Below are 13,059 nucleotides of genomic sequence, written 5' to 3'. Positions count from 1 at the left end.
ATAGGAATAAACCCTGGGAAGCAGTGGGTTGTCCTTCAGCATTCTAATTTACTTGGCGAAGCAAAGGAAGATAGGAGGTTAAAGGATACCCAAAGTGCCATGTGACATGATGAGATAGATATGTGTATGTACAGTGCCTAGCACACAAATAACTATGCTGTGTTCCTTTTTTTCTTTCTCTGTCTGAAAGAGTTAAATATCAGGTATGTAAGTGGCTGACTCAGTCCTGACTCAGACAGGAAGTGACTACAGTGTGACCCTCACTGATAAGATTATCTAAACTTTAGATAAGATATATAGACAATTACTTCTTATAGTTACTTTTTCATCTCAGATCCGCATTAAATTAGATCAAGAGATCCCTGGAAGATCCCATCACAGTCAGAGTGATCCAATCTCTGGATATCAGTCCTGTGTGTGTCCAGCTTAACATGGCTGGAAGATCCCATCACAGTCACAGTGATCCAAACTCTATAATTATCAGTCCAGTGTGTGTCCAGCTTAACATTCCTGGAAGATAAATCCCTCTCTTCTTATTTTACTGGACTTGTCAGTTTCCACATTAGCAGAACTACCTGTATGAGAAGGTCTAACTTCCCTCCAGGTGTCTGGATCTTCTGTGGCTACTAGGAGGTTGGCCTCATCAACAGACAATAATTTCATTGATGACTGATTCATCCCATGATGCAGTACAACAACCTAAGCCTTCTGATTCAGAGCATAATGCATTGCAACTCAGATGGTCACAGCCAACCCATTTGTTCAATTATCTGCAGCAAGTTGGAACTATAGCAATAGCAAGCTTTAATCAACTGCTAGGCTTGTAGTTAGGGTACATGTAAAAATAACTTTAACTGCTTCCGGACCAGGCTGATTGAAATCTACACCCCGTTTGGAACCTGTTATTCCTGCCAGGGCGTAGTTTCAATCTCCGCTACCGCCGATCGCGCTGCTCTCCTCTCGCTTGGCTTCCCAGTGATAACAGGATCAGGAGCCAATGAAATAAGCTACTGAACGGCTCAGGGAGCTTTGCTGCCACACCAACAGAATAGTGAGTGGGCTTCATCAACTGGAGAGCGGCACGAACAGCGAGAGCGACAGGTCCATACAGCGGGATGTATGGGAGCCCTGTTTTTCGTACCAGCAGTCTCTGGTCCTTAAGGGGCAAGAAAGTGCTGGTATTGAAGTGGTTAAGAGGCTAAATTATGATGCTGAATTGAGCACAGAAGCCATATCAGTGTGACATAAAATCTGATTCATTCAGGTTGCAACAAAAACAAAACACATATTTTTATAGCATTTTTGTGTTATAAGGAGTGTTTATTCAGCAAAACAAATAAAACATTTTTTTTACTCTTTAGGAAGTAAGCAACTTTTTTAAATAACATTGCATCATTCTCTAATATTTGCAGTTTACACACTACTCAGCATTCTAAATGATTTTACAGAGCAGGCTAGTGAACTTTTGCCCTTTCCTCTGCAGAAAAAAAAAACAAAATACAGCAACAGACACTTGAGATAATATGTGAGATAAGTGAACATTTAAAAGTCAGTGAGATCAGTGAAGCTCTTTTGCACAGATAACAACTGGACTTTTTCTTTTAACTCTTCCTGTACTGGAAACAAAATAAACTCATATTTCTGCTCCTCATGTTTTATTTCTTAGCTGTACTACACAACCTATTCATTATATAATAAGTTTATTTTCACTTCAGATTCCCTTGAAAGCTACCTAAAGTGTAACTTAGGTGCCCAGATTAACTTACCTAGGGGTTCTTCTAGCCCCCGTGTGTTCCTTCTGGTTCCTCGTTGTCATTCCATTTGGATCCACTCAGCAGCTGTTCTTTCTGAATGCTGCATGTGTGGCCCCAAGTCACGAGCTTTCAGTCTTGGGCTACAGCGCATGCACGGCCCTGGATGCGTGCCGCCTCCATTATGCTACCATAGCCCAGAGCATTTGGTGCATGCACAGTTGCCGTTTTTATGCACTGTGCAAGCGCAGAATGCTCCCAGCTAAGGGAGTGTGATCGAGGAAGCGTGTGGTATGGGGCAGAAAATTGCAAGATAAAAATGACATAAAAAGCATTGAAGTCAGTTCAAGGTAAAAAGTAAATTATGTTCAACGTTGGATCCCAAATTAAAGAGAATCTGTACTCTAAAATTTTTACAGCAAAAAGCATTCCATTCTATTCATTATGTTCTCCTGGGCCCCTCTGTGCTGTTTCTGCCACTCTCTGCTGCAATCCTGGCTTGTAATTAACAGTTTTAGGCAGTGTTTACAAACAAACTAACCAGCTTGTGATAGGCTCACATAAGCAGAGTGTGTGAGTCATACAGAGCCTGCAGGGGGCCGGGAGGGGGTGTGTATAGCTTCTACCAATCACAAGCAGCCCTGCACATTCCACACATTCCAGCCTTAAGGTGGCCACACACGATACAATAAAATGATCCGATTTCACGGCAATTCGATAAAAACGATCGGATCTCCCGAAATAATCGAAAGCTTGTTTTTCATTCGACTGAAAAATCCGATCGGATTTCCCGTTTTCTTCGATTTTTATCGATCCGGAATGCCAGATATTTTTCTTCAATTTTTCTAAAGATTGTATGGTGTGTGTTAGATTGTCAGTTTATTAATATGCACACCCTAGCAATTTTGTCAGAGTTTCCAATCATTTTTATCATAAGTGGGGAAAAATTGAACATAGGTGTGTGGTACATTGGTCAGATTTTTGAAAAGTTACAATCAGTCAGAAAAAATTGATTGCAATTCTTAAATTGAACAGATATTTAAAAAATTGTATGGTGTGTGGCCACCTTTAGCCCGACTGTGCCAACAGAAGAAAACAGATTAGATCATATAACAGAGATAACACAGCCACTGTGCAATTAGGAAAAGCTGCAGTAAGCCAGAGCACATTAGAACAGGCAAAGGAACTTATAGGATAGAAGAACTAAGGCTGAAAATTTTGTTACAGTCTCTTTAAGCTTGCAATTGCAGAAACCACACATGCCAGATAATGACAATGCTGAGATAGCATAGGGGCTTCAGGATTCTGTGTAAAAATGCCTCCATATGCAAAAAACAAAAACAAAAAAACAAACACTTACACCCAACCTAACAGCAGTGTCTACTGAGCCGTCTTTTACAACTAAAAGCTTTCCCACACTGAGCACATGAATAGGGCTTCTCACCAGTGTGAATTCTCTCATGTACAACAAGGCTTACTTTTTGTTTAAAACATTTCCCACACTCAGTGCAAGAATACGGCATTGCACCAGTGTGAGATCTCTCATGGCTGACAAGATGATGTTTCTGTACAAAACATTTCCCACACTCAGTGCATGAATAGGGTCTCTCACCAGTGTGAGATCTCTCATGTCTGATCAGATGTGCTTTCAGTGAAAAACATTTCCCGCAATCAGCACATGAATAGGGCTTCTTACCAGCATGAAACTTTTGATGTGTGACAAGGGATGATCTAAATCCAAAACATTTCCCACACTCAGGACATGAATAGGGCTTTTCACCAGTGTGACATCTTTCATGCTTGACTAAATCTGATTTTTGTCTAAAACATTTATCACACTCAGGACATGAAAAGGGCTTTTCACCAGTGTGAGATCTCTTGTGATTGACTAAGTCTGAGTTTTGAACAAAACATTTCCCACACTCATCACATGCATAGGGTTTCTGACCAGTGTGAGATCTCTCATGCTTGACTAGATCTGATTTTTGTATATAACATTTCCCACACTCAGGACATGTATAGGGCCTCTCACCAGTGTGAGATCTCTCATGGATGGCAAGCACTTTTGTATCTGCAAAACATTTCCCACACTCAGCACATGAATAGGGCTTCTCCCCAGTGTGACATCTCTCATGTCTGACAAGATTGGTTTTCTGTGCAAAACATTTCCCGCACTCAGTACAAGAATAGCGCTTCTCACCAGTGTGTATTCTCTCATGTGCGACAAGCTCTGATTTCTGTACAAAACTTTTCCTACACTCAGCACATGAATACGGCTTCTCACCAATATGATATCTCTCATGCTTGACAAGATGTGATTTCTGAGAAAAACATTTTCCACACTCAGTACATGAATACGGCTTCTCACCAGTGTGAATTCTCTCATGTGTGACAAGACCTGATTTCCAACCAAAGCATTTCCCACACTCATCACATGAATATGGCTTCTCACCACTGTGAGAAGTCTCATGACTAAGAAGATGTGCTTTCAGAAGAAAACGTTTCCCACACTCTGCACATGAATAGGGCTTCTCACCAGTGTGAGATTTTTCATGTCTGACAAGATTTGATTTCCGAACAAAACATTTCCCACACCTGGAACAGGAATAAGACCCTCCAGCAGGGGGAGAGCTGTGCTGGGTGTGAGGCTCCTCAGGGTTGGACAGGTGAGGGGAGTCTGAGGGAATATTTGTGGTAATGAGGATATCTGCAGGAGACTCTTGTCTAGTGACATCATCATCCGTCGTACAGTCTGTGGATCCAGAGAGACGAGTCTCTGAGAGGTTCCTGATGCCAGGACTCTGTTCTGCGAATAGAGAAACACCATCAGTTCCAGAATTCTGAGGGGAGGAACTATTATCAATAAAGGGAGATGCTGATAATTCCAAGTTGATGCAAAATGTATGCATATTGGAAGTAGACCAAATGCAGAAGCTGCATAGCTTTGCATATAACTAGTTTACAATTTGTACCATCTCAGAGTTATTGGCAGGTCACTGACCATCACTAGTTTTCAGCCTAAACTGTAGAATATTGTGCTTATTACAGGCAGCCTGTCACATGACAGAAACTTTGCCTTGCATGCTAATCTTATTCATCCTCAAAATCAGCCAATCAGTGCATTTATGTCATGGAGATCCAAAACCACTAAGACTAGAAGGGGACACACACACACACACACACACACACACACACACACACACACACACACACACACACACACACACCTCTCCTTCCATTCTTCTGTGCAATGAAGAACTATACTGCAGCTCCTATTGGACAGGAGATCAGTGTGTGTGTGTGTGTGTGTGGGGGGGGGGGGGGGTTCCCCAGAACTAGATGCTTTCACACATCAAATTGTAGAACTCTTAATAATGGTGATTCTGCAGGGAGAGGAGACCCCAGACAGATCCCATCTTATCACATCGTGTTACCACTGCAGCTATGGACACACACTACATAACAAATAAGCCCCAATATAATCTAAATAAATAGCATCCCCTACTGTGACCAGTCTGTGCACAGTAATGTACAGTGACTATTATCAGCTTATTACAGGCCAGTAACACCAAGGAGTCCCTACAAGTGACCAATCTTTGTATAATAATGAACAGAGACAATTCTCAGCTTATTACAAGCCAGTAACACTACGTCACCCCTACTGTGAACAATCTGTGTACAGTAATGTACAGTGGCCATTATCAGCTTATTTCAGGATAATAAAACAAAGTCACCCCCTACCATGACCAATCTGTGAACAGCAATGTACTGTGACCATTATAAGCTTACTAGTAGAAAACATGGCTGTGCCCGGGTATGTATTTGGCTGTTGTTGGCTCTGCCCACTTTTTCTAACCTTAAAGGGGAACTTCAGCCTAAACAAACATACTGTCATTAAGTTACATTAGTTATGTTAATTAGAATAGATTTGTAATCTAATCTCTTACCCACCCTGTTTTAAAAGAACAGGCAAATGTTTGTGATTCATGGGGGCTGCCATCTTTGTCATGGGGGAAGCCATCTTTTTGGTTGAAAGGAGGTGACAGGGAGCAGGAGACACAGTTCCATTTGTCCTGATCAGCCCTCCCAGTTGCACATACTAGGCTTCAAATGTCAAATTTAAAATGTAAGAAAAAAAAATTGCACCAAAACAGCAGAACGAGAGCAACAACATCAGAAATCCCATCATGCTTTGCACATCATTAGGGGAAAAATGCCCGGGCAGTTTTCTTCTGTGCAGCTAAAAAGGAGGCTTGTATAAGAGAAACAAAGTTCTGATGCTGTGAAACTGTTAAAGGGATACCGTAGGGGGGTCGGGGGAAAATGAGCTGAACTTACCCGGGGCTTCTAATGGTCCCCCGCAGACATCCTGTGTTGGCGCAGCCACTCACCGATGCTCCGGCCCCGCCTCCAGTTCACTTCTGGAATTTCTGACTTTAAAGTCAGAAAACCACTGCGCCTGCGTTGCCGTGTCCTCGCTCCCGCCGATGTCACCAGGAGTGTATAGCAGAAGCCCAGTATGGTCTGTGTCTGCGCAGTATGCTCCTGGTGCCATCAGCGGGATCGAGGACACGGCAACGCAGGCGGAGTGGTTTTCTGACTTTAAAGTCAGAAATTCCAGAAGTGAACCGGAGGCGGGGCCAGAGCATTGGGGAGTGGCTGCGCCAACACAGGATGTCTGCGGGGGACCATTAGAAGCCCCGGGTAAGTTCAGCTCATTTTCCCCCGACCCCCCCTACAGTATCCCTTTAAAGAAACACCAGGCCTTTTCAGTGCTGCTGAGTCGATTTTTAGTCTGGAGGTTCACTTTAACACACAAACACTCAATGACCTAGTTTGTGAGCTTTTGGGTTCTTCTGCATCAATAATTTAAATTTACCCATAGAAATGAAGCAAATCTGATTGGCTGTTTGTGGCTTTGCCCCCTTTACTGAATTTGAATCCCAGTCACCCAATAACTGACTGTTGCAGGTTTGAGACATCTGCTATTAACAGTGTAAGAATGGCAACCATTTAAATATTCCCCTTGAAAATCACTTTCCTGAACATTTATCCCAGTCACCCAATGACCAACTGTGCGAAGTTCAAGATCCCTGCCATTAACCACTTGACGACCGCAGTGGTAACCCCCCTAAAGACCAGGCTCATGTTTGCATTGCTGGGCTGTGCAGGTTTATCAGCCTTCTGCACAGCTCAGCTAAGGTGCCCAGCGATTGGACTCACCTCCTTTCTTTGTCCCTAAGGGGACATGCGCCGGAGGGGTCCGATCGCTGCAGGCTTTGTTTATTTATTTTTTTCACTTGCCTCAGCGAGGCTCTCTCTCTCTTCCCGTCCCCCTCCCTCCCCTTCCCTCCCCTTCCCTCCGTCACAAGAATTGGAACAGGACGGCGATCCGTCCTGTTCCGACTCTCATAGGCATCAGCCTATGAGAGGAGAGCACTTCCCGGCCATTCAGAGGCCGGGGATCGCTGATCTGTACATCGCTGCGGCTCTTGGCAGCGATGTACACTTGTAAACAAAGGGGATTTCTTTCCCTTTTTACGTTTACAAGCAGCCTGCTACCCGCGATCGGCGGCTAGCAGGCTATTCACGGAACTCTGTTCCGTGAAGCGGCAGGGAATGATCACGCATGCGCGCAGCCGTTCCCTGGAAAACTTCAGCCCCAGGACTTGACGCCAATTGTCGTTAGGCAGTCCTGGGGCTGCCGCCGTGGTCACGCCCATTGGCGTGACGCGGTCGTAAAGTAGTTAAAGTGTACAAGAGACGAAGTACCCTCATGTATTTTATCAAATATATCAGTGGGAACATTAGAGAAAACACATACCCTGCTCTCTGTTTCATTATAGCGGAGTCTGTCGTCTCTGATGTCTTTTCAAGCCCAAGCCTGCCCACTTCTGACTCTGCTTTCCTGTTCTGTATACTTGCAGCATCACTGAGAGCTGTTATGAGATGGAAGGAGCTGCTAGTGCAGAGGAAGGAGCTATGCCTGTCTCTGCTAATGTACAGGTATATTGAAAAATGATTTTTTGATCTATATTTGTTGGTCATAAGAGGTTTTTAGAAATGGTGATTTTATTTAGCACACAGTCCACTAAATAATATGCTTTTCTAAAGAACTGGGTTTTGCATGGAACTTTAGTAAAAAAAAAACACAACAACAAAAAACAACACAAAAAACAGCACACCAGAGCAGCGAAAACACCAGGTATAGTATTTATTTTGTAAAATCTATCAGGGGATATGTTTAATTTGTGCCAAAGTGTTCATCTCTGGGTTCCTTTAAAAGTGTAAGAATGGCTGCAGTTTACATTTTCCCTGTGAACATTTTTGGCTCCACCCACTTTTTGTAACTGTGACACAAAGTCACTCAATGACTAAGTGTGTGAGGTTTCGGGTCCCTGGAATCAAAAATGTGTGAATGGAAGCAGTTTATGCAGCAAATAAATCTGATTGGCTGTTTGTAGCTCTGCCCCCTCAGTGAATTTGAACCCCAGTCACCCAATGACCGACTGTAGCAGGTTTGAGGACTTTGGCATTACCAGTGTAACAATGGCAGCAGTTTAAATATTACCCTTAAAAATCAATAGGTGAATTTTGATTGGCTGCTGTAGGTTCCACCCACTTTCCTGAATATTAATCCCAGTCACCCAGTGACTAGTGTGCCAAGTTTGAAAACCCTGTGCTTAACAGTCTAAGAATGGCTGCAGTTTACATTTTCCCATTGAAAACAAATTGTTGAAATTTGATTGGCTGTTTTATGCTCCGCCCACTTTCCCCAAATTTTTCACCTCGATCACCAAGTGACCAACTGTGCCAAGTTTGGGGACTCAGGCTTTATTACTGCGAGAATGGCAACTTTTTACATTTTTTCTATTGACGTGAATGGGTGAAATCTGATTGGCTGTCTGTGGTTCCATTCAGATGTGCAGGGGGGACACGAGACCCCCAGAAGATATCATCCCAGGTAGTAGAGGATCTATATACCAAGTTTCGTTAAAATTGGTTGAGAAATTTTTTTGAGTGAACTAGGCACATACATACACATCTATTTACAGTAATATACTGTGATCATTATCGACTTATTACAAGCCAGTAACACTAAGTCACCCCTACTGTGACCAATCAAGCCACACCATCACAAACCCCAATGCTGGTCGCACCACCACTGATCTTCAACTGACCTCACCATCCCCGTATACTCAGCAAATTGGTATGAGCCGTCTTCCCCCCACCTACCCTACCACTACCTCACGGTCCATGGTCCATCTCCACATGCTAGTTCACCTTCTCTCCCCCCTACTTACCGCTACCCTCACCCAACCCAGTCTCAAACCCTACCTGCCCCCATCCCCCTCCTACCCCTCATCCCACCCGCACCCACGTCCCTCCACCTAGCTCCCGCACATTCTGCACCTCCCACCCTGGTCCCTCTCACTTCCCCCCACCTACAGGATCTTCTCAAAAAATTAGCATATTGTGATAAAGTTCATTATTTTCTGTAATGTACTGATAAACATTAGACTTTCATATATTTTAGATTTAAATACACACAACTGAAGTAGTTCAAGCCTTTTATTGTTTTAATATTGATGATTTTGGCATACAGCTCATGAAAACCCAAAATTCCTATCTCAAAAAATTAGCATATTTCATCCGACCAATAAAAGAAAAGTGTTTTTAAACCAAAAAAAGTAAACCTTCTAATAATTATGTTCAGTTATGCACTCAATACTTGGTCGGGAATCCTTTTGCAGAAATGACTGCTTCAATGCGGCGTGGCATGGAGGCAATCAGCCTGTGGCACTGCTCAGGTGTTATGGAGGCCCAGGATGCTTCGATAGCGGCCTTAAAGGGAAGGTTCAAGCAAAAAAAAAAATGAGTTTTACTTACCTGGGGCTTCTACCAGCCCCATGTAGCCATCCTGTGCCCTTGTAGTCACTCACTGCTGCTCCAGTCCCCCGCTGGCAGCTTTCTGACCTCGGAGGTCAGGGCCACATTGCATACATTTTTACGCATTCCAGCTAGTGCAGGAACAAAAATTTACACGTTGCACCACTAACGCGTAAAAATGTATGCGTTAATGTTCCTGCACTAGCGGAAATGTGTAAAAATGTACGCAATTCGGCCCTGACCTCCGAGGTCAGAAAGCTCCCAGCGGGGGACTGGAGCAGCAGTGAGTGACTACGAGGGCACAGGATGGCTGCATGGGGCTGGTATAAGCCCCAGGTAAGTGAAACTCATTTTTTTTTTTTGCTTGGACCTTCCCTTTAAGCTCATCCAGAGTGTTGGGTCTTGCGTCTCTCAACTTTCTCTTCACAATATCCCACAGATTATCTATGGGGTTCAGGTCAGGAGAGTTGGCAGGCCAATTGAGCACAGTAATACCATGGTCAGTAAACCATTTACCAGTGGTTTTGGCACTGTGAGCAGGTGCCAGGTCATGCTGAAAAATGAAATCTTCATCTCCATAAAGCTTTTTAGCAGATGGATGCATGAGGTGCTCCAAAATCTCCTGATAGCTAGCTGCATTGACCCTGCCCTTGATAAAACACAGTGGACCAAAACCAGCAGCTCACATGGCACCCCAGACCATCACTGACTGTGCGTACTTGACACTGGACTTCAGGCATTTTGGCGTTTCCCTCTCCCCAGTCTTCCTCCAGACTCTGGCACCTTGATTTCCGAATGACATGTAAAAGTTGCTTTCATCCGAAAAAAGTACTTTGGATGGACCTCTGAGCAACAGTCCAGTGCTGCTTCTCTGTAGCCCAGGTCAGGCGCTTCTGCCGCTGTTTCTGGTTCAAAAGTGGGTTCATGCTTCCATCTGCTGAAAAGCTTTATGGAGATGAAGATTTCATTTTTCAGCATGATCTGGCACCTGCTCACAGTGCCAAAACCACTGGTAAATGGTTTACTGACCATGGTATTACTGTGCTCAATTGGCCTGCCAACTCTCCTGACCTGAACCCCATATAGAATCTGTGGGATATTGTGAAGAGAAAGTTGAGAGACGCAAGACCCAACACTCTGGATGAGCTTAAGGCCGCTATCGAAGCATCCTGGGCCTCCATAACACCTGAGCAGTGCCACAGGCTGATTGCCTCCATGCCACGCCGCATTGAAGCAGTCATTTCTGCAAAAGGATTCCCGACCAAGTATTGAGTGCATAACTGAACATAATTATTAGAAGGTTTACTTTTTTTGGTTTAAAAACACTTTTCTTTTATTGGTCGGATGAAATATGCTAATTTTTTGAGATAGGAATGTTGGGTTTTCAAGAGCTGTATGCCAAAATCCTCAATATTAAAACAATAAAAGGCTTGAACTACTTCAGTTGTGTGTATTTGAATCTAAAATATATGAAAGTCTAATGTTTATCAGTACATTACAGAAAATAATGAACTTTATCACAATATGCTAATTTTTTGAGAAGATCCTGTATGTAACCCCCTTGCTCCAACTTAATTCCCATGTGTCTCACCCACAGGCACGTTTACTTTCTTTCACCCTCTCCTGTGGCCTCTGGAATGTCAGATCTGTCTGCAACAAACTCATGTTCATCAATGAGCTTTTCTTTTCCAAAACCCTCACCTTCCTCACCCCCTCTGACTCTGCTGCAGCTGCTGCCCTCTCGTATGGGGGACTTCACCTTATTCACACCCTCTGAACTGACAACAGGACTAGGGGAGGGGTGGGCCTGCTCCTCTCCCTGTCCCGCACCTTCTGGGTCCTCATAACACACCCTCCCTTCACTTTTCATTCTTAATGCCCATGTATTCCGCCTCTACCATTTCCTACAAGCCCTTATCATGGTCCTTTACAGCTCCCCATACAGCTCCATACCACACTTCCTTGACAACCTTACCTGCTAGCTCACACACCTACTCTCCTATTGGCCTCACCCAGCACATTAACACCCCCATCCAGTTTGCTGGCCATACTCTGGAACGCTTATTCTCCAAATACACCACCCTCATCAACCTGGAAATCCCACCCGTCTCCCTCTCTGACCATCACCTCCTCACCTTCCCTCTCTTCCCATCAAGCACCTCCCACCCCCCCTCTAGTGCCTGGATGGTGGAAGAGAGATCTGTATAACCTCAACCCCACTATACTAGCCAACCCTCTTAACTCCCACTGCCCCAGCCTAACTTGCTAAAACCAATCTGCAGCACAATATAATCAAGCCCTCTTATCAGCCATAGGCGATACTACCCCCCCCCCCCATCTTTCACATGTGCCGCCAATCCAAACCTGGCAGACCACCCTCCCTTGTGACCTCCAAAAAGAGACACTTGCTACTAAACGCAAATGGAGGAAATTGCGCTTTACAATACGAAGAGAACTCTCTCTCCTTTACTCCACTGCCCCCACCTTTTACCCCCAGACAGCTCCCACACCTTACCCTCCCTCACCTCCATTACTCCCGTCACCATTGAGGTAGTCAACCAGCTACTGCCACTTCCTGCCCCTTCAACCCTGTTCAAATGGACATATTCTGACACCAATTCCCTGCCATGAGCCCAGTCCACACCTGATAAATTATAAAACCACAAGGTTGCTCAGACGGCATCTCAATACATTTTAATTTAACCTTGGCAATATAACTAGCTTAAAATACCCTGTACCCATAAAACCATCTGAACAGGGCAGCAGCTTCTCTAACCAGACATGAGCCACACTCAGTCTAAATCTAAGCTCCACACACATGCAACATACATGGAGGACCCGTGTGATCAATATGATTGTAACCACTTTTGATAAAGCCAGCTATGTCTTCAGGTGGATGAAGAGTAGATAAAATCCTCCATATCCTCATAAACCAAACCGACATTCCACTTAAAGGACAACTGTAACGAGAGGGACATAGAGGCTGCCATATTTATCTCCTTTTAAACAATACCAGTTGCCTGGCAGCCCTGCTGATCTATTTGGTAGCAGTAGTGTTTATTATGGTTTGTGTTTACCTGTGTTGACAAATGCTGCCAGGATTCAATAGATCTGAACACTGAGGAAGTCTTTTTACATTTCAAAGGAGGAATACTGAGTGACATCATGTCAGATTGGACCTACAGAATCATATATACTGTAAGTCTCTGTATGTTCTTGGCCCCTTACTGTTCTCGCTAAACACCTCCTCAATTGGCAAAGTCCTCTCCTTCATGGGCTCCAAATACAACCTGTATGCTGACGACACCTAAATCTACCCTGGATCTCTCTACAACTACCAGGGACACGGTCTCCTGCCCCTCAACTATTTCCTCCTGGATGTCCGCCAGATTCCTGAAGCTAAATCCAGACAAAATTG

At 44.1% G+C, this 13,059-nt stretch overlaps 1 protein-coding gene across 3 annotated transcripts in view; it reads right to left on the bottom strand.

Annotated features, from left to right (window-relative positions):
* Positions 1 to 1,299: 1,299 nt before the first annotated feature.
* The window catches only part of LOC137534466 (zinc finger protein 84-like), a 44,544-nt gene continuing 32,784 nt past the window's right edge, over positions 1,300 to 13,059 (bottom strand). For all 3 annotated transcript variants that reach the window (XM_068255968.1, XM_068255969.1, XM_068255970.1), the window contains one exon: positions 1,300 to 4,557. In XM_068255968.1, the coding sequence (XP_068112069.1) occupies positions 3,119 to 4,557 (1,439 nt within the window). In that variant the 3' untranslated portion in view covers positions 1,300 to 3,118. The remainder of the gene's footprint in view (positions 4,558 to 13,059) is intronic.

This window comes from Hyperolius riggenbachi, chromosome 10, assembly GCF_040937935.1.
Source record: "Hyperolius riggenbachi isolate aHypRig1 chromosome 10, aHypRig1.pri, whole genome shotgun sequence".
NCBI classification, from domain to species: Eukaryota; Metazoa; Chordata; class Amphibia; order Anura; family Hyperoliidae; genus Hyperolius; species Hyperolius riggenbachi.
This window is presented reverse-complemented; position numbering and strand designations above follow the sequence as displayed.